The following is a 23,454-nucleotide window of genomic DNA, read 5'->3' on the forward strand; positions in this document are numbered from 1 at the left end:
ATTGCTCAAGTGATCCCCATGTCTACATTCAGTACTGAATAGATTGACCAAAGATTAAAGTAGCAGAGGTATAAGACAAAATAGTAAAGCAGAGATGGCAAAGATTTTTATTTTTTTTCAAGTTACATAAAATATCTGCAGGGTCAAAAAGTCAATGTTTTACCAAAGTAGCCTTCAAGTTCTTAGAAAATAACCTAGGCAACTTGATTATAATCCACATATCAGAGATGCTATCTATAGAGCATAACTAATGATATGCTGTCCAACTGGGTATCCTCTAAAATTAGTGATTTTGAAGTCACCAGAGAATAAGTGAATCAAGGTATCTTTATTTGAGGTTTTCTTTGGTAAAAATTCTGTCCCCTTATTTAATCTCCATTTTGAGATATGTAGGATTTACTAGTGGTCATTCAAGTGGCTATATAAAATCCTAGCAATTATTGGTCTGGTCACAAAGAGCTTCTCCTAGCCTTCTGGCCTAACCTGGTATTTCATGGCAAAACTACTGAAAGAGAAGCACATACTCTACTTTGGTTCTGTAACAGGCTGAGGGGCCAGGAGTTTGTTTGGTTTCGTCCTTTTATGGTTGCCCTATGGCCTAATTTTCTAAATAGGTTAACAATCAGATTAATTTAGGAGACATTGTGATAAAAGCATCATGAATTTAGTGATTGTTCTGTCCAGAGAATGATTTATAAGATCTATAGTTTTAGTTTCAAATGAGTAAGTCTATTAAGCGTGTAGTAAGCATAAGTAAAAGAACAAAAGGAAAGCAGCAGATAGAAAAATTGTGTATTTACAAATTCAGTAGAAATCGAGACAGTCTGTGACTGAGAATCCCAGAAAGAGCAGTGCTCCATTGGGTGAGGACTCTAAGTAAAATAACAAATGTAAAGCGGCAGATGGACAGCGGAACATCCCATCTGCCCTTATCACATCCAGCAGATGTGACTGGGGAAGCACGGTTTAAACACACGCGCTGGGGTGCCTGACAGAGTCCAAGGCAGAACGTCCTCTGCGTGAATGAGCTTCTGGCTTCTCATTCCTAGCACAGGTATATTTATAACTTGAGATAAGCAATAGCAACCTCATTTGGAAATCTTTACTTTCTACCTGTCCTCAAGGCCACCTGTTTTTAATATCATTAGCGTTTGCTTTTTCCCTTCCTCCTTGTCATAGCATCAGAACAAGGAGTCTAGGAGTACTTTTGAGATATACATGCTCCAGTATGAAGAAGGGGCTCCTTACTCCCATAGTCCACTCTGAACATGGACAAATAGCAATGACATTTTCACCTGTTTTCAATGCTATCTATGAGATTGTTATAAGAATTGAATGCATAGAATATATACTATACTTTTAATCACTGACAGATCATAAGTTCAGGTCCTAAGCATACACCTTCCCTTTATTCCATGGTGGTCCAGAATTAAAAATATAATAAAAGTCTGATGTGAAATTAATATGTACTCTTAAGCTAATCAATAACTTTTTCTCCTTTAGAAGAGGCAGATGATTAGTTCAGTAACAGAAATCATGGCAGCTTTGTTGTTTGTAATGATGCTGTTGATATTCCGTGCATTTACGAATATAACCATTGCTGGACCGTATCATTTCAAACCTCAATCCATTGTTACCATGCCTGCTTTCATCAAAGATGCCAAGGAATGGGAATTGGTTTACATACCTTCTGACGTTGATGTGGTAACAGAAATCATTGAGAATATAAAGAAGAATCTCAACACCACTATAAAAGGTTAGACCTAACTTCAAGTTTTCTAGAAAATCTGTAAAATCTGTAAAACCAAACTAATGTTGAAAGTTAAAGTTGAAGGGGATCCTATGTCTTACCATTAAGACTTACATTGTGCTGGTGATAGATAGGTCAATGTGAAATTGTTAGAGACTTAGATAAATAGGTGTGAGAACAGAGAACCCAAAAGTAGATTTATTGCACTGACGCCAGAATGATTTTGAGGGTGATGCACCAGAATGTAGTGAAAGAAAATCTATTCAGCAAATAGTAATGGAACAGTTAGACACCAATAGTTAAGACAACACAAATCCATATCTTCTCTAAAATTAACTGAAACTGGGTTGTAGACATAAATGTAAAATGATGAAGCCTTTTGGAGAGAGCATGTGAGAAAATTTTTATGACTTAGAACTAGTTGATTCCTTAGACATGATGCAAAATTCAATAAGAAAGATGTAAGTTATTTGTAGTCCTATTATATAATACAGAAGTTCTTCCTCTTGAAGTTAAAAATCATACTCTGTTTCTTATAGTTGATTTAAAGCTAGTATTTTCCTACCTTAATGTAATGTCAAAAACAGAGATTCCCTCAACGTTTTCTCTTTAGGTTATAGTTTTGTGGAGATTGGTAGGTTTGAGGGCTTGCAGCTTGTTGGTTTGTTTGCAGTGCTGGAGATTGAACCTAGGGGTCCTATGCATGCCAGGCAGGCCTTCTGCTAAGCTATGTTCTCAGCCCTGGAGCTTTCAGTTCTGTCTAAATTAGAAACTACACCAGCAATATTATAACTCAAAAATATATTTTTGAAGGATAAGCAAAGCTGAAGTTTATTCCAAGAGAAAAATACTATTGTAGTTAAAAAGCCAGCTGGGAGGCCAGCTAGATGGTGGACAGCGGCTACATGACGGGAGGGGGGCATTAGAGAAAGAATAAGCAAGCCAAGGTACAAGCAGCAACAGCCTCTAGAGGAAGAAAGAGACAAAACAAGAGAGGGGAGGATGTGTGTGTGTGTGTGTGTGATATACATGTATTTATATGTGCACATATATGTGTGTGTGTATGTATGTATGTATGTATGTATGTTATGCCTTCCTGTCAGATCCAGCTGAACCTTGTGGTAACTCAGGGACTGGGCTATGGGGTGAGAATTCTGGAAAGGAAAAGTGCATTATCATTAAAGGAATAATTATTCCACCTTCTTTCTTTTTTTTAAAGCGTGGTTTAAAGTGATCCTGCTTTCCTGGGTGGGGGGATCCCCTAACCAGGTCATAAATTTATCAAACTGGATTGACTCTTTTATGTTTTGGGTAACTTGAAATGTTAGGTCTCTACCTATGCCAGAGAATTCCATCCTGCTGACCCAGAGGAACCAGTTCTCCCTTGTTTCTGTGTCCTTCTTCCCTCTCAAGAGGTAACCCTAACATCCTTTAGGATATGGGCTAAAATTGAAAAATATTTATAACCCATCTTTATGGAAATCTAGAAATCCAGTTCCAAAGATGATACCAATATCTGTACTGGAATTCTAGACCCTTTCCTTTGTATAGAAACCTATAGGCTATGCTCATTTAGGAAGAGGTGAAAAACTAGAACTCCCTTCTGGTATTCCTGGCCATGCTTTGTGTAGTCCCTGCCCTGAGTGCCCTGTTCAGTTACTGTCACTTCTTCTCATTAGCATCCTCTGAAGAGGTAACCATAACTGCCATTGGGTAAGAAGGATAATTACTGATCTGGCTTCTTGCAGCTGAGTGGGGCATTGGGTATGGCAGTTGGGGTACTTCTCCAGTGAACCTATCTAAAAGATAACAAAGAGTATCCATGATTTATATGTCTTAACTGCCAGATGTAGGAAGGAAAGAAAGTTCTTGACTGACAACCGGAAAGAGACTTGCAGGAGAAGCAAAGGCAAGAGTTATTAGAATTACAAGCCTGAGAATGGGAGGGAGCAGGAGAGGTCAGAAGAGAAATATTTTAAAATGTCCACATCAGTCCACTAGAGCCTCTTGATGGGTTCACAGAGCATGTGTCCCCTGTGCTCCAGTGTTTGAACATACCATATATTTATTTAACACTTATGAGTCAGTGGACCTCAGTGTACTTGGAGTGATACAAGCGCTATGGCAATCATTAGAGTGTTGTTATCGCCTCCAAAGAAACTGTGCATAGTCTCTGAACTCCACCGCATTAGAAAAACACTAGAATGCTTTCTGTTTGTATAGATTGTTGGATTACATTGTGCTACTGGCTCATCTAACATCATATAACCTGTTCATAGCAAAATTTATAAACCACCTGTGAGAATTTATACCCATACTGTCCATTAGTTAATCATGTCAACATTTAAGAGAGTCATAAGAGTCACAGATCTTAGTAGATTTTTATCTGTGTAAAGTAGTATCCTACCTCTCAAACAACATTATGAGATGTTTTTCTTTAAGCAGATACTTTTATCTCTCTGTAGTTCGAGGCTTTCCTTCAGAAGCTGAGTTTGAGGAGTATATTCTGTTTGATTATACATCTGAGAAAGTGCTGGCTGCTATTGTTTTTGACTGTGGCTTCAAAAACAAAAATGATCCTCTGCCACTTCAGGTAAGAAAATTTTACTTTTCATATAAGGGTTTTCAAGTAAGTTGTGCTCTCATAATAGTACCTTCGTGTCTCGGATATTTTAACAAATTAATTATTATTAGCCCAATTTTGCAAATGAAGAAAGTATAATTCCTGATAACAAATTAGTAAGATGTCATAAAGCAAGAATATTAATCCATCTGTGAGTGACTTAGTACCTTTGTATACATTACTGATTCTAAGAGACCTCGATTATAAGTCTTCACTATCAGATTGACTAGATTTAAAATCACTTAAGAAATATATAAAGTATTTTCAGAAAGGGTCAACTAAGGGAAGAAGACCTATCCTAAATATGAAGAGCAATATCCTGTGGCTGTACAGACAAAATAAAAGGTGAACGGAAAAAGCCAGCAGAGTCCTGGCACTTCCTGATCTTATCTTTCTTGGCTACAGTCTGGATTACTCTGCTCTTCTGTGCCTTTCTCCAGCCTCTGAAACTGAGTCAAAATAAATCTTTATTCCTTGAAAATTGTTTCTGTCAGATATTGTGATCATAGCAACACAAAACCTACAGGAGGGTACTGTAGAATGAGGGGAAACCTTGACTAACCAGCATTTGTCATAGTGCCTACAGGGTGGTAAAGATGTGCTTTAAGACAGAGACATTTTATTATTAATATTATCAGATAACTAACTCAAATTCTTTCTTTGAATCAAAGACAGTATAATTCCTTTTATAAATCTCCAAAAAACTTGAAGATTTAGCTGTATCAGTTCAGCCTTAGGATATGAGGACTGAAGAAGAGCTGGCAGTGTCTACAGAAAGAAGAGGAAAGAGCAGTGCTTTGAATTTGGAGCCTCTAGCAAAATTTACAGGCATTCCATCCTGTGGTTATAGAAATAAGTTATCAACCTATAGAATCTAGAGATGGGGCCACACCCGCTGTTTCTAAGACAGGTGCTTAGGGAAAGCAGGAGTAGGATCCATGTAATCTCAATGTGTACCCCATATTTTCAAGGCTCCATTCATCTATGTCAGCTTTCCCTCTGTAACATAGAACTGTATATCTGTTGATGAGGATTTAGGCACATGTGCATTTTCTCAATATTCATTGACTCAAAGTGTCTGTGATGGTTTGAAAGAAAATGGCCTCATAGGCCCATAGGGAGTGGCACCTTGGAGTAGGTGTGGCTTTGCTGGATGAGGTGTGTCACTACGGGGCAGGCTTTGAGGTCTCATATCAAAGTGTGTCATTCTTTTCCTGCTGCCTGCAGATTCAGATGTAGAAGTCTCAGTTCATTCTCCAGCACCATGTCTGCCTGTGTGCCACCATACTTCCCACCATGATGACAATGCACTAACCCTCTGAAGTGTAAGCCACCCCTGTAGGCAGAGTTTTCCTGTCCCAATTGCCTACTCTCAAATAACGGGCAGCTGCTTCCCAAATAGCTGACTCAGAGACTTAATATAAATTATAAATGTTCAGCCAATAGCTCAGGCTTGTTCCTAGATAACTCTTAGACTTAAAGTAACTCATATTTCTTATCTATGCTTTGCCATGTGGCTTGGTACCTTTTCTTAGTATGGCAAGCCCATGTTACTTCTCTCTGACTCCGCCTTTCTTCATCCCAGCATCCTTAGTTTGGTTGTCCTGCCTATATTTCCCACCTGGCTATTGGCCACCAGTTTGAGAGACAAATCTTTGCAGTGTACAAGAGGATTATTCCACAGCAAGCCCCAATGAAATGTTTTCTTTTATATGAGTTGCTGAAGTCATAGTCTCTATTCATGACAATAAAACCCTAAGACAGTATCTTCAAGTTTTATTCTTCCTACCTACAGACTGTTCTCAAATCTTGAATGAAATTCCAAATGTTAAAATTCCCATAAATTTTCTCTAGTGCTTAGCCAATTTTGATAATTATCTTTCTAAATTTTTATTTATTTATTTATTTAATTATTATTGTGTTTGATGTGTGTGTGTGAGCACAGGCACTCAACCACAACCACAGCACACATGGAGAAGTCAGGGGACAACTTTGGAGACTCAGTTTTCGCCTTCCATTGTAGGTTGTGGGAACAAAACTTGGCTCTTCAAGATTGCACAGCAAGTACTTTTACCCTCACAGCCGTCTTTTTTTGTTAATATGGAATATTAGATATTTATTTTTTTGATTTATTTATTTATTAAAGATTTCTGTCTCTTCCCCGCCACCGCCTCCCATTTCCCTCCCCCTTCCCCAATCAAGTCCCTCTCCCTCATCAGCCCAAAAAGCAATCAGGGTTCCCTGCCCTGTGGGAAGTCCAAGGACCACCCACCTCCATCCAGGTCTAGTAAGGTGAGCATCCAAACTGCCTAGGCTGCCACAAAGCCAGTACGTGCAGTAGGATCAAAAACCCATTGCCATTGTTCTTGAGTTCTCAGTAGTCCTCATTGTCTGCTATGTTCAGCTAGTCCGGTTTTATCCCAGGCTTTTTCAGACCCAGGCCAGCTGGCCTTGGTGAGTTCCCAATAGGACATACCCATTGTCTCAGTGTGTGGGTGCACCCCTTGCGGTCCTGAGTTCCTTGCTCCGTGCTCTCTCTCCTTCTGCTCCTGATTTGGACCTTGAGATTTCTGTCTGGTGCTTAATTGTGGGTCTCTATCTCTGTCTCCTTTCATCGCCTGATGAAGGTTAATATTCAGGAGGATGCCTATATTTTTTCTTTGGGTTCTCCTTTTTATTTAGCTTCTCTAGGATCACCAATTATAGGCTCAATGTCCTTTATTTATGGCTAGAAACCAAATATGAGTGAGTACATCCCATATTCCTTTTTTGGGGTCTGGCTTACCTCAATCAGAATAGTGTTTTCTATTTCCATCCATTTGCATGCAAAATTCAAGAAGTCCTTGTTTTTTACTGCTGAGTAGTACTCTAATATGTATATATTCCATACTTTCTTCATCCATTCTTCCATTGAAGGGCATCTAGGTTGTTTCCAGTTTCTGGCTATTACAAACAATGCTGCTATGAACATAGTAGAGCATATACTTTTGTTGTATGATAAGGCCTCTCTTGGATATATTCCCAAGAGTGGTATTGCTGGGTCCAGGGGTAGGTTGATCCCGAATTTCCTGAGAAACCGCCACACTGCTTTCCAGAGTGGTTGCACAAGTTTGCATTCCCACCAGCAATGGATGAGTGTATCCCTTTCTGCACAACCTCTCCAGCAAAGGCTATCATTGGTGTTTTTTATTTTAGTCATTCTGACAGGTGTAAGATGGTATCTTAAAGTTGTCTTGATTTGCATTTCCCTGATCGCTAAGGAAGTTGAGCATGACCTTAAGTGTCTTTTGGCCATTTGAATTTCTTCTGTTGAGAATTCTCTGTTCAGCTCAGTGCCCCATTTTATAATTGGGTTGATTAGCCTTTTACGGTCTAGTTTCTTGAGTTCTCTATATATTTTGGAGATCAGACCTTTGTCAGTTGCGGGGTTGGTGAAGATCTTCTCCCAGTCAGTGGGTTGCCTTTTTGTCTTAGTGACAGTGTCCTTTGCTTTACAGAAGTTTCTCAGTCTCAGGAGGTCCCATTTATTTAATGAGGCCCTTAATGTCTGTGCTGCTGGGGTTATACGTAGGAAGTGGTCTCCTGTGCCCATGTGTTGTAGAGTACTTCCCACTTTCTCTTCTATCAGGTTCAGTGTGTTCGGACTGATATTGAGGTCTTTAATCCATTTGGACTTGAGTTTTGTGCATGGTGATAGATATGGATCTATTTTCATTCTTCTACAGGTTGACATCCAGTTTTGCCAGCACAATTTGTTGAAGATGCTCTCTTTTTTCCATTGTATACTTTTAGCTCCTTTATCAAAAATCAGGTGTTCATAGGTTTGTGGGTTAATGTCAGGGTCTTCTATTCGATTCCATTGGTCGACTTCTCTGTTTTTATGCCAATACCAAGCTGTTTTCAATACTGTAGCTCTGTAATAGAGTTTGAAGTCAGGGATGGTAATGCCTCCAGACGATCCTTTATTGTATAAGATTGTTTTGGCTATCCTGGGTTTTTTGTTTTTCCATATAAAGTTGATTATTGTCTTCTCCAGATCTGTGAAGAATTTTGATGGGATTTTGATGGGGATTGCATTGAATCTATAGATTGCTTTTGGTAGAATTGCCATTTTTACTATGTTGATCCTCCCAATCCAAGAGCAGGGGAGATCCTTCCATTTTCTGGTGTCCTCTTCATTTCTTTCTTCAAAGACTTAAAGTTCTTGTCATATAGATCTTTCACTTCCTTGGTCAGAGTTACCTAAAGATATTTTATGCTATTTGTGGCTATCGTGAAAGGTGATGCTTCTCTGATTTCCCTCTCTGTTTCCTTATCCTTAGTGTATAGGAAGGCCACTGATTTTTTGGAGTTGATCTTGTATCCTGCCACATTACTAAAGGTTTTTATCAGCTGTAGGAGTTCTTTGGTAGAGTTTTTGGCATCGCTTATGTACACTATCATATCATCTGCAAATAACGAAAGCTTAACTTCTTCCTTTCCAATTTGAATCCCCTTGATCCCCTTATGTTGTCTTATTGCTATTGCTAGAACTTCAAGCACTATATTGAAGAGGTATGGCGAGAGTGGACATCCTTGTCTTGTTCCTGATTTTAGTGGGATGGCTTTAAGTTTTTCTCCGTTTAATTTAATGTTAGCTGTCGGCTTGCTGTAAATAGCTTTTATTATATTTAGGTATGACCCTGTATCCCTAATCTCTCCAAGACCTTTATCATAAAGGGGTGTTGAATTTTGTCGAATGCTTTTTCAGCATCTAATGAAATGACCATATGGTTTTTTTCTTTCAGTTTATTTATATGATGGATTACATTGATAGATTTTCATATGTTGAACCAGCCCTGCATCTCTGGGATGAAGCCTACTTGATCATAATGGATAATTTTTCTAATGTGTTCTTGGATTCGGTTTACCAGTATTTTATTGAAAATTTTTGCGTCGATATTCATGAGTGAGATAGGCCTGTAATTCTCTTTCTCGGTTGGGTTTTTGTGTGGTTTTGGTATCAGGGTAACTGTAGCTTCATAAAAGGAATTTGGCAATGACTCTTCTGTTTCTATATTGTGAAATACATTAAGGAGTATAGGTATTAGGTCTTCTTGGAAGTTCTGGTAGAATTCTGCATTGAAATCATCTGGTCCTGGGCTTTTTTTGGAAGGGAGATTTTTGATAACAGTTTCTAGTTCTTCGCGACTAACAGGTCTATTTAGATCATTCACCTGGTCTTTTTTTTAGCTTTCGTATATGGTACTTATCTAAAAAAATGTCCATTTCTTTTGCATTTTTTCAGTTTTGTGGCATACAGACTTTTGTAGTAAGATCTAATGATTCTCTGAATTTCCTCTGTGTCTGTGGTTATGTCCCCCTTTTCATTTCTGATCTTATTCATTTGCGTGTTCTCTCTCTGTTGTTTAGTTTGGATAGGGGTTTGTCGATCTTGTTGATTTTCTCCAAGAACCAACTTTTGTTTCATTGATTCTTTGGACTGTTTTCTGTGTTTCTATTTTGTTGATTTCTGCCCTCAGTTTGATTATTTCCAGTCTTCTACCCCTCTGGGCGCGTCTGCTTCTTTTTTTTTTCTAGAGCTTTCAGGTGTGCTGTTAAGTCTCCGATGTATGCTTTCTCCGTTTTCTTTAAGTGGGCACTTAGTGCTATGAACTTTCCTCTTAGCACTGCTTTCATCGTGTCCCATAGGTTTGAGTATGTTGTCTCTCTATTTTCATTAAATTCAAGGAAGACTTTAATTTCTTTCTTAATTTCTTCCTTGACCAAGGTGTGGTTCAGTAGTTGACTGTTCAGTTTCCATGAGTTTGTCGGCTTTCTGGGGGTAGCATTGTTGTTGCCTTCTAACTTTAATCCGTGGTGATCTGATAAGACACAGGTGGACACTGATATTTTTTGTATCTGTGGAGGTTTCCTTTGTTTCCGAGTATGTGGTCAATTTTTGAGAGGGTTCCGTGAGCTGCAGAGAAGAAGGTATATTCTTTCCTATTTGGATGGAGTGTTCTATAGATGTCTGTTAAGTCCATTTGCTTCAATACCTCCAATAATTCTCTTAATTCTCTATTAGGTTTCTGTCTGATTGACCTGTCCATTGGAGAGAGAGGTGTATTGAAGTCTCCTACTACTAGTGTGTGTGGTTTGATGTCTGCCTTGAGTTCTAGTAATATTTCTTTTACATAAGTGGGTGCTTTTATATTAGTGGTGTAGATATTCAGGATTGAGATGTCATCCTGATGAATTGTTCCTGTTATGAGTATGAAGTGTCCATCTTGATCTCTTCTGATTTATTTTAGTTTGAAGTCAATTTTGTTGGAAATTTGTATGGCCTCACCTGCTTTTTTTCTTAGGACCATTTGCTTGAAACACCTTTTCCCAACCCTTTACTCTGAGTAGATGCCTGTCTTTGTGGTTGAGATGTGTTTCTTGCAAACAGCAGAATGTTGGATCCTGTTTTTGTATCCAATCTCTTAGCCTGTGCCTTTTTATAGGTGAATTGAGACCATTAATATTAAGTGATATTAATGACCAGTGGTTGTTTACTCCGGTTATTCTTATTGTTTTTGGTAGTAGAGTTTGTATGTCTCCCTTCTTTGAGTTGTGCTGGTGAAGGGTCGCTAGATGCCTGAGTTATTGTAGGCAGTGTTGGCAATGTTGGATTCCTTGGGTTGCGATTTTCCTTCTATTACCTTCTGTAGGGCTGGATTTGTGGCTACGTATTGTTTAAATTTGTTCTTATCCTGGAATGTCTTGTTTTCTCCATTGATAGTGAACAATAGCTTGGCTGGGTATAGTAGTTTGGGTTTGCATCCATGGTCTCTTAGTTTTTGCAGTACCTCTATCCAGGACCTTCTGGCTTTCATGGTCTCCATAGAGAAGTCAGGTGTAAGTCTGATTGGTTTACCTTTATAAATTACTTGGCCTTTTTCCTTTGCAGGTCTTAATATTCTTTCTTTAACCTGTATATTTTGTGTTTTGATTATTATATGGCGAGGGGATGTTTTTCTTTGATCCAGTCTGTTTGGTGTTTTGTATGCTTCTTGAATATTCAAAGGAATATCTTTCTTTATGTTGGGAAAGTTTTCTTCCATAATTTTGTTAAGAATATTTTCTGGGCCTTTGAGCTGTGACTCTTCTCCTTCTTCTATTCCTATTATTCTTAGGTTTGGTCTTTTTATTGTGTCCCATATTTCCTGAATATTTTGTGATGAGAATTTGTTGGCTTTGCTGTTTTCTTTGATCTGTGTGTTTATTTTCTCTCTGGTGTCCTCAGAATCTGAGATTCTTTCTTCTATCTCTTGTATTCTATTGATTATGCTTGTTTCTGTAGGCTCTGCTCATTGACCTAAATTTTCCATATCCAGCTGGTCCTCGGTTTGTGTTTTCTTCCTTGCTTCCATTTCAGTTTTCAATTCTTGAACTGTTTCCATTACCTGTTTGATTGTTTTTTCTTGGTTTCCCAGGGTAACATGTACGTATTTACTCATTTCTTCAAACTTTGTTATACTTCTCATCCATTTCTATAAGGGCATTTTTCACATGTTGTTTAAGGGACTCTGTTGCTTTCATAAAGTCAATTTTTTCCACTTCTTATGTGTTAAGGTGTTCAAGTCCTTCTGATGTAAGATCATTGGGTTCTGGTGTTTTCATGTTGTTTTTCAGATTATTGGGTGAATTTTTGCCTTGGCACCTGCCCATCTCCTCCTATCAATGCTATCTAATGGGTCTTTTAAAACCGGATCAGGTTTCCCTGCTGGCGAGGGTCTCCTCTTACAAAATGCCCTCGCTCTGTTTCCTGGCTCCTGCCGGGGGCCAAAATCCCTCTCACCCTTCAGAAGTGTCTTCAGGAACAGGACCCGGCTCCTTGTTTGCCAGGGACCTCGCCAACCAAAGGCCTACCTCTTTGATTTAATTGTAATGGGGCGATCTGCTCTCAGTGTTGCACGCCTGTCCCTGCTGTCTGAGTCTGCAGCTGCGCTGGTTCCTGCCGGTCCCCGCTGGTCCCCGCCACCTGCGGCCTTGTTTTAATGATTTTCTAAATGAATATTATGGTATCTGTTGTAGATTTCATTCATAATGTAAACTAATAGATACCAGTTCTCTTTAGTTTATGTTCCTGGCAAAATCTTTTGTTTATCCATGTGGATATCACAGTGAACCTTTTCAACCTTAGATGAGATCATGTCATCATTCTAAGTAAAAGACTGTAATGTGGTACGTGACATGGCTCTGTAGGTGAAAGTGCTTGCCTTGAAAACCTAACAAGCTTGCATATCACCATAGAACCTTCATCTGGCGATGGATGAAGCTAGAGACAGAGACCCACATTGGAGCACTGGACTGAGCTCCCAAGGTCCCAGTGAGGATCAGAAGGAGGGAGGACATGAGCAAGGAAGTCAGGACCGCGAGGGGTGTGCCCACCCACTGAGACAGTGGGGCTGATCTAATGGGAGCTCACCAAAGCAAGCTGGACTGGGAATGATGGAGCATGTGATCAAACTGGACTCTCTGAACGTGTCAGACAAGCAGGGCTGACTGAGAAGCCAAGGACAATGGCACTGGGTTTTGATCCTACTGCGTGGACTGGCCTTGTGGGAGCCTAGTCTGTTTGGATGTTCACCTTCCTAGACCTGGATGGAGGGGGGAGGACCTTGGACTTCTCACGGGGCAGGGAACCCTGACTGCTCTTTTGAACTGGAGAGGGAGGGGGAAACGGAAGGAGGGAGTGGGAGGGAAATGGGAGGAGGGGAGGAGGTGGAAAAATTTTAAGTAAAAATTAAAAAAAAAAAAAGAAAACCTGACAAGCTGAGGTTGATCCTTGGAGCCCATGGCAGAAGGAGACAACTGACTGCTGAAAGATCTTCACATACAGGCAATGCAATGTATGTATCTCTCTCTCTCTCTCTCTCTCTCTCTCTCTCTCTCTCTCTCTCTCCTTATATACATATACTCACACAGTAATAATACACTTGAAAAAATTTTAAAATTCTAGTGGTTTACTTAGGCTTATATACAGTATTTGGCATAAAATTTATGGCCATCCAGATGTGTCTCTGTTCCCATATCTGGAATTTTTTACTATTTACTCAAGGAGCTTCATACAGATGCCATATATTACTACTTCTGGGACTTTGGCATTAATTTTCTTTAGCATGGGTTTGCTCCTGTGAATTTTCACCCAGTGTACAGTTGTATCCTCACCCTTTCTGTTCTCTTATAATAATCTATGCATATTTCTAGTAGTCAAACAGCTTTTAGGGAACACAGTTCTGTAGGTTTTCAGTGGGGATTTTAATATAAGGAAATGTTTTGTTTGTGGTATTTAAGTGTAACTTTAAGTCCCTGTTAGCCAATAATGCAACAATGTAGAGTGCCTGGCATGCTTTCCCAGTTAGGTGAACCATAACTCTCTGAGCCCTTAGTTGTTAAGCTATCCATTGGTGTGCATTTTCCATTCATCCTACAAGGATTAGATTCAGGTGCCTGATTGTCTGTAGTTCTGCAAACATTTATTGCTCAGTGTTTTAATATGCCAATATAAGTAGATAAAAGGTAGCTTTTGTTTCTGTAGTATAAGTTACATTTATTTTATTGCATGCCCTTGAGAATCTTTTTATGCATGTCCTGGTGGTGCGGGACAATTGTCTATATTCTGTCAATTATGTTTTAAATAAACACTGATTGGCCAGTAGCCAGGCAGGAAGTATAGGTGGGACAACCAGACAGGTAGTAGAGGTGGGTCAATGAGAACAGGGGTATTCTGGGAAGAGGGAAGCTCCCTCTATAGTCATGACCCAGCCACCCAAGAAGCAAGGTGTGACTGCCCCGCTGAAAAAGGTACTGACCCATGTGTCTAACATAGACAAGAATAATGGGTTAATATAAGTTATAAGAGTTAATAAGAAGCATGAGCTAATGGGCCAATCAGTTTATAGTTTAAAAAAAATGCAGGAACCAGGCAGGACAGAAACACCGACTACATTCTGTTTTATGTGTTTTCTGTATTTTGAACAGAATTCAAATGTGTCTAGTGTATATACATTCTCTACCTTGCTCATTGTAAATGCTGGGCATTCAGAATCTATCAAATTGGTTTCATCCTTAAAATTACATGTTTTTCTACTAGGGTATAACCTTATTGCTAACATTTGTTTTTAAGTTTCTTTTTGACTTTCAGCATATATGACTTCTTATTAATACTTTCAGGTAAAATATCATTTGCGTTTTATTGGTACTCAGAGGACTATCTGGTGGCCAGAAAAGCTAGGCTGGAAGATATCGTTTCTTTTTCCTAATCATCCTCCTATACAACCCAGGAATCCAAATTTTATTGATGGAGGAAGTCCTGGTAAGAAGATCCTTCAGCATGCTTATTTTATCAAAATGGTCTCATGCTAGTGCATACATATTCTTATGTTTTAATATCTGTATTTATTTAACAAAAGATAAATGTTTATTGTTCATGATAATTAAAATTTATATTGTAAAAATACTATTCTTCAGTCTTTACTCTTGATAGACTTAAATATCATATTGTATGTACATTCAGTTCTTTTATCAATATAAACATATTTTTAAATTTTGCTTTTATTCAGATGTATTTGCTATATATGTGTGGTAGTTTGAAAGCAAATGGCCCCCAAAGTAAGTGATACTATTAGGAGGTGTGGTTTTGTTGATGTAGGGATGGCCTAGTTGGAAGACGTGTTGGGTTGGGTCTTGTTGTCTGCATATCAACATGTAGCCACTCCTCCAGCGCCATGTCTGCCTGCGTGCTATGATACTCCCCACCATGATGATAATGGACTAAACCTCTGAAATTGTAAGCCATCACCTCAACTAAATGTTTTCCATTGTAAGAGTTGCCATGGTCATGGTGTCTCTTCACAGCAACAGAAATCCTAACTAAGACAGTATGTTTATATGTCTGGGGTTCAGTGTAATATTTCAATACATACACATAGTGTGTTGCATCAAATCTTGCTTCTCTTCTACCTCAGATAATCATAGTTCAGTATTTAGATCAATTTTATTTAATTACACTGAGAGCACACAGTACTTGTTTGCCTATGTGTGTCTTATTTAACTTGACAGGATATAACCCTGGCTATATCCATGTTGCTATAAAGTGCATGATTTTGAAGTAATCTTTATAAGATAGTTATTGACAACCATGCTGATTAAGTCAATTAAATGTTTTGAGTACTTTTTTATGATGGCCAGACCAAGAACAGGCTCCTGCCTCTGAAAAGTCTGTTGATGCCTAACCTGGGATACAGCATTTTTAAAGATAAAACCATAATTACATCAGTACTCAAGGTGTATGTGTGGCAGGGTACATTAGTGAGGGATTTAGAATGGCCTAGTAACATCTGCTTTCTTTTGAAACTCAATGGTATCTTCTAGACACTTTGTAATATGTTTGGACTATGTTCAAGGTCATGAACTGTCTGTAAAGCATTGGCATGGCAAAGAAGGCTGTTGGTCGGGGGTAGAAGCCTAAGAAGTGGCTAGGCAGGCACAAAGTTGGGACAGGATGCTGTTAACGTCATCATTTTAGTTTAATCCTTCCTTATTGTGAAATAATACTCCTCTGTTCTTGCCATCCATTAATCTGCTGATGAATACCTAGGCAGACTCCGTATCTCAGCTACTATGAAGACTGCCACAATAACCTTGAGCATGTGTCTATCTCTTTGCTATGCCAATTTGTTTCTTTTGGATACATATGTAGAAGCAGAGTAGCTATATTTTCCCTTTTTACTGAAAATAGATTCTTTTTGTCAGGGACCAGCCTCAAGAAAACACCTTTTGCCAAGTGTAGGAACATGGGGATAAGAAATATAAGGAAAGAGTATGAAGATGTGAAAATAATAAAACAGAAGGCATAGAATAGTACCTGGAGGGAGTTCCAGTGAATACTAAATTTGTCCGCATTTAATTTTCCATACACTTTTATACCACAATACAAAAGGGGGAAGAAGGCAACAAAAACTTCTTTAACATGATACAAAGGACAACTGGAACAGTTAATTGCTTTAACACATTGAGACATCAAGTTATTAGCATTCTGTTGTTTGGGCAGTGAAGCCACTCTAGACCAAGTATCCTGAAGGAAACCACTCCCCAGGAAAACCTCATATGACAAAAAGAAGGAGCAGAAGTACACTTGCATATCCTGACCATCTGTCGGGGTGGAATAGATCTACTTGTATGAGCCATCTTAATATCAAAAGAACCAAGTAACCACATCTTGAATCAGGATGTGTAGCTACAGTTGTTGTCAACAATTTTGAGCAACCTCCAAACTCTCTGATTATCAGACAAGGTGGAAATAGACTCACATTTTCGGGCCTCCACATCTTTTCTCACATAATATATCCTAATTACTGTTTCCTCTCCCTCTACTCCTCCCAGTTCCTCCCTTCCTCCATTCCCATCCAATCCACTCCCTTTCTGTCTCTCATTAGAAATGAATAGGCTTCTAGAGATAACAGCAAGACACACAAAAAAATTAGATAAAACAAAAACCAACATCGAAGTTGGACTGATGGAGAAAGGTCATTGGCTAATAAAGAAACTGCCTTGGCCCATCTGATAGAGCAGAATTTAGATAGGAGGAGTAAACAGAACAGAATGCTGGGAGGAAGAGGAAGTGAGCTCAGAAATCATGCAGCTCCTTTCAGAGCCAGACCGTGATGAAGCAAGCCGCCAGATCAGACATGATGAATCTTTCCCGGTAAGCGCACCTTGTGGTGCTACACAGATTATTAGAAATGGGCTAAATTAATATGTGAGAATTAGCCTAGAAGAGGCTAGATATAATGGGCCAGGCAGTGTTTAAAAGAATACAGTTTGTGAGCCGGGCGGTGGTGGCACACACCTTTAATCCCAGCACTCGGGAGGCAGAGGCAGGCGGATCTCTGTGAGTTCGAGACCAGCCTGGTCTACAGAGCTAGTTCCAGGACAGGTTCCAAAGCCACAGAGAAACCCTGTCTCGAAAAACAAAAACAAGCAAACAAACAAAAAAACCAATACAGTTTGTGTGTTGTTATTTCAGGGCATAAGTTAGCTGGCATCCAGGAGCTGGGCAGCAGGAATGCAGCCCGCAGCTCATACTACATTGGACAAGGCAAACCAATAGAAGAAAAAATAGCCCAAAGAAAAGGCAAAAGAATCAGAAACACAGTTATTCACACACTCAGGAACCTCACAAAACACTAATCTCTAAGCCATAATAAATGTGTACACAGAGGACCTGCTGTAGACCATGATAGGCATGCTGCCTCAGTCTCTGAGTTCTTATCAGCCTTTATCGTGTTGATTTAGAGGGTCTTGGTTTCTTGGTGTCCTTCATCCCCTCTTGGTCTTACATTTCTTCCACCTCTTCTTCCATGGAATTCCTTGAGCCCTGAGGGAAAGGATTTGATAGTGATTTCCCATTTAGAGCTGAGTGTTCAAAGTCTCTCACTCTACATAATGTCTGGCTGTGGGTCTCGGGATTTGTTCCCATCTGATGTAGGAGGAAGCTTCTCTGATGATGGCTGAGCAGGAAACTGATCTGTGAGTACAGCAGAATGTCATAAGGAATCATTTTACACCTTTTTCTTTCTTCCTTTTAAAGAACATTAGTATTTGATTTTACCCTAGGTCTCTGGGCTATCTAGTCTCTGTTTCTTGACCATGCAAGTAATATGGCGTATAGATTCCATCTCCTAGAGTGGGCTTTCAGTCAGATCCACTATTGGTTAGTTACTCCACAGGGTTTTGCCACCATTGCCCTAGCATATGTTTCAGATCAAAAGTTTTATGATGGGTTTATGGTCACATTTCTCTTTTGATAGCATGCAGAATACCTTTCAGTACCAAAACCTTTAGAACACAGGGGAGAAGGTTCTATGTAGGCAGTAACTCGACTTCTCCATTTTCAGTGAGTTGTGCAGGTGTTGTCTTCAGCCATGGGGCCTTGCTGTCAATTTGTGGTAAGCAACCTATAGCCCTGGCAACAGCCTGAATTTGAGGGTTTTTGTGGAACTCCTTTGGCCAACAACTCAAGAATATGTAACTCACTCCCAGCACTGAACACTTCAGTTGGTGAAAACAGACTTCCAGCTGGGGCTCTGTCTCCACACTATTTGGCAATTTCATTTAAATCACCTTCATATATGTATATATTTTATGAAGCTTCTGCTATCCCTCAAATGACCCTTAACTTTAGCTGTCTCTGCCCATATTCCCTTCCTCATTCCCCTTTTCCCTCTCCCTCCCCACTTGATCCTCCCATCCTAGAACCCACATCCTTCCAGAACTTAACCTATTATATTTCTCTTTCTTAATGAGATGTAGCTGTACACTCTACTTTCTTACTATATACCTAGCCTCTGTTGTTACTGGATGTGTAATTGGTAAAAAAAAAAAATCCCATTCTTAGTTTGCTGCTTTGTCCAAATGATGGTGTCCTTCACTCTGCCAAAGCTTTTCGCTTTTATGAGGTCCTGTTGATTCACTGTTGATCTTATTGCCTGCATGAACAGTGTTCTGTTCAGAAGAGTCATGTCCTGTGCCCAGGCTCTCAAGGCTACCCTACTCTCCTGTCAGGTTCAGGTGTCTGGTTTTAAGTTGAAGTCTTTGATCTCTTTAAAGTTGAGTCTTGTACAGGGTAATAAGTTTGAACCTGTTTAGATTCTTCTACATACAGCCATCTATGTTTGACGAGCACCATTTGTTGAAGATATTGTCTTTTTTTTCAAGGTATGTTTCTGGCTTCTTTATCAAAAATTAGGTGTTCATAGGTGTGTAGATTTATGTCCAGGTCTTCAGTTCAACTCTATTGATCAACATGTCTGTTATTTGTGCCAATACCATGCTGTTTTTTACTATAGCTCTGTAGTAATCAGGGATGGTGATGACTCTACCAATTCTTTTATCATCCACAATTGTTTTAGTTACATGGATTTTATGTTTCCACATGAAGCTAAAAATTTGTCCTTTCGATATCTGTGACAAATTGTGTTGGAATTTTGATAGGGATTGTATTGAGTCTGTAGATTACTTTTGATAGGTGTTAAGAATATTTTCTAACAGAACCTCTCCACTGATACAAAGAATTCCAATCAGACCAGATTAAGCCAAATTAAATGTCTGAGTTTAATAGATAGCAGACTCCTGGGTGACTGGGAGCATGGCAGGGGGAAGACAGAGGGAGCAAGTGCAGACACAAACCCAAAACCACGTGTTCCTTCTCTGGGCACTGCCTAAATACCCTGTAGGAGGGGTCAACGCTTGGCAGACTGGGAGTTGGAGTCCAAGCACCTGGCAGGCTGAGAATTAGAGTCCAAGCGCTTGGTAGGCTGGGGAGAAACCTCCCACTCAGTATTACTTTCCAGACTCTTTGGATATAGGGGTGTGACAAGGAGCTGAGGTGATATTTATGACCAACATTTTAGGCTCTCTTTGGATAAATGGGTGTTGGCTCCAGTCTGGCTACTTCCTGCAGGCAAGGGGCGACTGACATAGGAGAGGGGAGAGCTGAGAGTTGGCGTGCTCACGCTTAGCGAGAAGTGTGGCTGGGGCAGCATCTGGTTTGCTGTCATCCTGGAGTCGTCATGCAGCTGCTTTTGGTGGGGGAAGATAAGGCAAGTGGCTAGGAGGAAAAAAATATTGTTATTACTGGTCCTATGCATTAACTGCCAGAAAGAATTGAACAGGGAAGTGCCCTGGTTGGACAGGTAAGGCTCGGGTGTATCAGATACAACCAGATTTTAGTCAGTAAGAGTCCTCCATCTAGGAGAGTTGGTACCAATGGTGAAGTCCCAGGAGCTGGTACAGGTCTTATGGCATTGTCTGGGGAGTGCTTTGTAAGTTGGTCTTGGCCCAGGCAGCAGAAGTGACCTGTAAAATGATGTAGGAAACTGGCTGGGGTTAGCAAAAGGCTCTAGAGACTGTTAATTTTTTACCAGACCTGATTTTGATACAGCAGTAGAACTTTTCCAGGAACCTGTAAGAAAACTGGAACAGATTTATAGCTTGGTGTCATAGCAAAAAAGCTATTGCTTTGGTTAAGACAATTAAAGTAATTGGGAACCCTGGATTTTTAAGATAGGCTGGAAACCTGTTAGGCACACCTGTTTGTGTTTTAGCAGGAAACATTAAATGTCATGGATGAAGTAACAAGTTAACCGCACCTGGGTTGTCAAATGCCATTAGACAGATCTGGGAGGGATGAATGAGCAAAAATGAGACAGCTTTTTAGCTATGCAGGCAATCCCAAATCCTCTCCTTAGTCCTTGGAGAATGCCAGTCTTAGAAGCAGTGTTTGCCATTAGCTGCTGAGTACAAAAGTCCCAAAGGTTTTTCCTGTTGGGGGAAGATTTAGTCTTCCTGGCTTGGCAGGATGCGGAGATCAATTCCCAGGTGAAGCATCCAGAAAGCTAAAGAGGTGAAGGTGGCCTTGGCTGTGTGGATGGCTATGCCAAACCCAAAGGCAAGGCCTGGAGGCAAAAGGTCTTTTGTCTTCTTGGAGGAGCTGAAGGGTGCAGTGGAAGCTGCATGTCTGTGTTAGAGGCTCTTGTTAAAATGCTATGCCCTCAGATCTGTAAAGGCACTTGAAAACCAGGTACTATTATCTATTATTTTAAACTGGGCATATAAGCTAAATTTAGATGTGTAGTTTATCCAATTAGTTACATTTACCAATGCTAGTAGAATACTAGCACATGTGGAAACTTACCAAAGATGGAGGTGAGGTTAAAATATGGTGGCTACCCACATGTTTGTATTTTTCCAGAGTTGTTGTAATCTAGAAGTACACATACACACAGAAATATAAATCCACGTACTCACACAGATATATTGTGACCACATCATTCTAAACAGACAAATAGGACACTTTTGGAAACCTTTGTCAGCTGACCAACTTATAAATTCCAGCACAGTGAGGCCTCTGCTGTCCTCCTCCAATGGAAAAGGGAGTCGGGTTTAGATCCCTGAATCTGGAAAGTGAAAAGAGCTGCCATGCCTTTGGGTGCAGTAGAAGCCCTGCTGACTAAGGAGGGGCGGAAGTTGGGGGGGGGGCGGAACAAACCACGTGGATCAGCGGAGAAGAGGAGGTGGAAGCGGGACGGAACAAGAGCGCTGGCTGAGAATAAGCAGAGGAGAGGGGGCACGCATCTAGGAACCGTGGACTTTTGAAACACTGTTAATTTAGGTTGGATGGCCCCAATTTAAAATGATTTTTTTTGTTTGTTTGTTTGTAAAAGGCCGCTTAAGGACGTTTGAATAATCAACCTGGAATTGTAAGGACCCACAAGCTCATGCCTGTGTGGCTCAAGCCTGTTGCAATGTGTCCACCAAACAAAACCCTTGAGTCATGAACAGGGGTGCATGAGAAGTAGATGAGAGGCCTCTCCCGACACCCAAGTCCCACCTCAGCAAAAGGCTTGGCTTTTGCAGCGTGGATCAGGCTTTCGGCATGGCTGAGACTTCAGTGAAAGCCGGAAAAGCACATGGGTCACCCCAGGGAACCCTACTAGCACAGAGAAAAAGAAGGGGAACTCGCCTGAAAGCCAATCTGCCTGGTGAAGAACATGGGGGGATGGGCATTTTCCAGCAAGGTGGCACTTCACCTATGGGAAAAACAAACCCATCCTGGTGGGACCTCCAAAATGTTAGGAATATTTTCTAACAGAGCCTCTCCACCAGTGCAAAGAATTACGATCAGACCAGACTAAACCAAAGTAAATGCTTGTGTTTAATAGGGTCTTCCTGGGTGACTGGGGGCATGGCAGGGAAAAGACAGAAGGAGCACACATGCAAACCCCAACCACGTGTTTCTCCCCACCCACTCCAGCCTAAATACGCAGTGGAAGTGGTCCTAACCCTCTCCAGGGAGGGGTCAGTGCTTGGCAGGCTGGGAGTTGGAGTTCAAGAGCTTGGCAGGCTGGGTGACACAATATCTTCCATCCCTGAGAGTCTCTCTTCCATCCCTTGTATTCTATTGGTGATGCTTGCATTTGTAGTTCCTATTCATTTTCCCAGATTTTCCATTTCCTGAGTTCTTCCAGTTTGTGTTTTCTTTATTGATTCTTTTTCAGGTTTTAAGTCTTGATCCATTTCCTTAACTTGTTTGTTTGTTTTTGTCTTTCTTGAAATGATTTATTGATTTCTTCCAATTTTCTGGGGTTTTTTTTCAATTTCTTGAAGGGAATTTTTCATTTCCTTTTTAAGGAAGGGCCTCTATCATCTTCATAGTTACTTTTAAGGTTGTTTTCTTATGCTTCAGCTGTATTGGAATATTCAGGTCTTACTATAGTAGGATCACTGGGTTCTGGTATTGCCATATTGCCTTTTCTGTTTTTGAATGTATTTTTACACTGGTATTTATACATTTAGGCTTGGGATGATTATAAGTATGGGTGTTGATTCGTATGTTGTTTTGGTTGTATAGATGTTTTGTTTGTTTCTTATCTTTTTTTTAATTGTCTTTTGTCATGAATGGTCTAGGGTTCTAGTGATTGGCAGATTTTCAGGTCCAGTAGGGTTGTCTTAGGTAAGGTTTGTGGGAGTTTGGGTGCCTCAATCCAACATATCTTCATGTTCTTCTGATTGATGTTGACTATTCCTGTGCCTATAGAATCTGTTCTTCTACTGATATGGATTGTGCCTGTGCCTATGAGTCTGTTGTTCTTCCAGTAGGTATAGGTTGTGTTTGTGCTTATAATCTGCTGGGGTTTCAGGGGAGGATGATCAGGCGGGTGGGGTTGGGTGGCAGAATGGGTCTTGGGGCAACAGAATCCAGTGGGTGGCAGTGGTGGTGGTACAGCCTGGAGGGAAGTCTCTTACCTGTCAACTGGCTGCTTGGGACCATACCAGAGCAGTGGAGTTCCACCACAGTTGGGGGCAGGGCCCAGATGCTTTACTGTTGGTGAAATGGGAGTGGGCGAGCACAGGATATGCCCTGGTGTTTAGAGTCTGGAAGTTGGAGCAGTCCAGCTGGGAGGCCAGTCACAAACCTGTTCTTCTAAATGGTGTGGGTTGCGCCTGTGCCTATGGAGTCTGCTAGGGTTGCAGGGCAGGGCTGACCGCC

General features: G+C 40.3%; 1 protein-coding gene across 1 annotated transcript in view; it reads left to right on the plus strand.

Moving 5' to 3' along the window:
- LOC142851324 (phospholipid-transporting ATPase ABCA3-like) overlaps nucleotides 1-23,454 on the plus strand; it is a 123,914-nt gene that overhangs the window by 631 nt on the left and 99,829 nt on the right. The window contains exons 2-4 of the mRNA XM_075975192.1: nucleotides 1,504-1,756; nucleotides 4,216-4,343; nucleotides 14,577-14,718. Of these exons, the coding sequence (XP_075831307.1) occupies nucleotides 1,504-1,756; nucleotides 4,216-4,343; nucleotides 14,577-14,718 (523 nt within the window). The remainder of the gene's footprint in view (nucleotides 1-1,503; nucleotides 1,757-4,215; nucleotides 4,344-14,576; nucleotides 14,719-23,454) is intronic.

The sequence above is a fragment of the Microtus pennsylvanicus genome, chromosome 5 (assembly GCF_037038515.1).
Source record: "Microtus pennsylvanicus isolate mMicPen1 chromosome 5, mMicPen1.hap1, whole genome shotgun sequence".
Taxonomy (NCBI): domain Eukaryota; kingdom Metazoa; phylum Chordata; class Mammalia; order Rodentia; family Cricetidae; genus Microtus; species Microtus pennsylvanicus.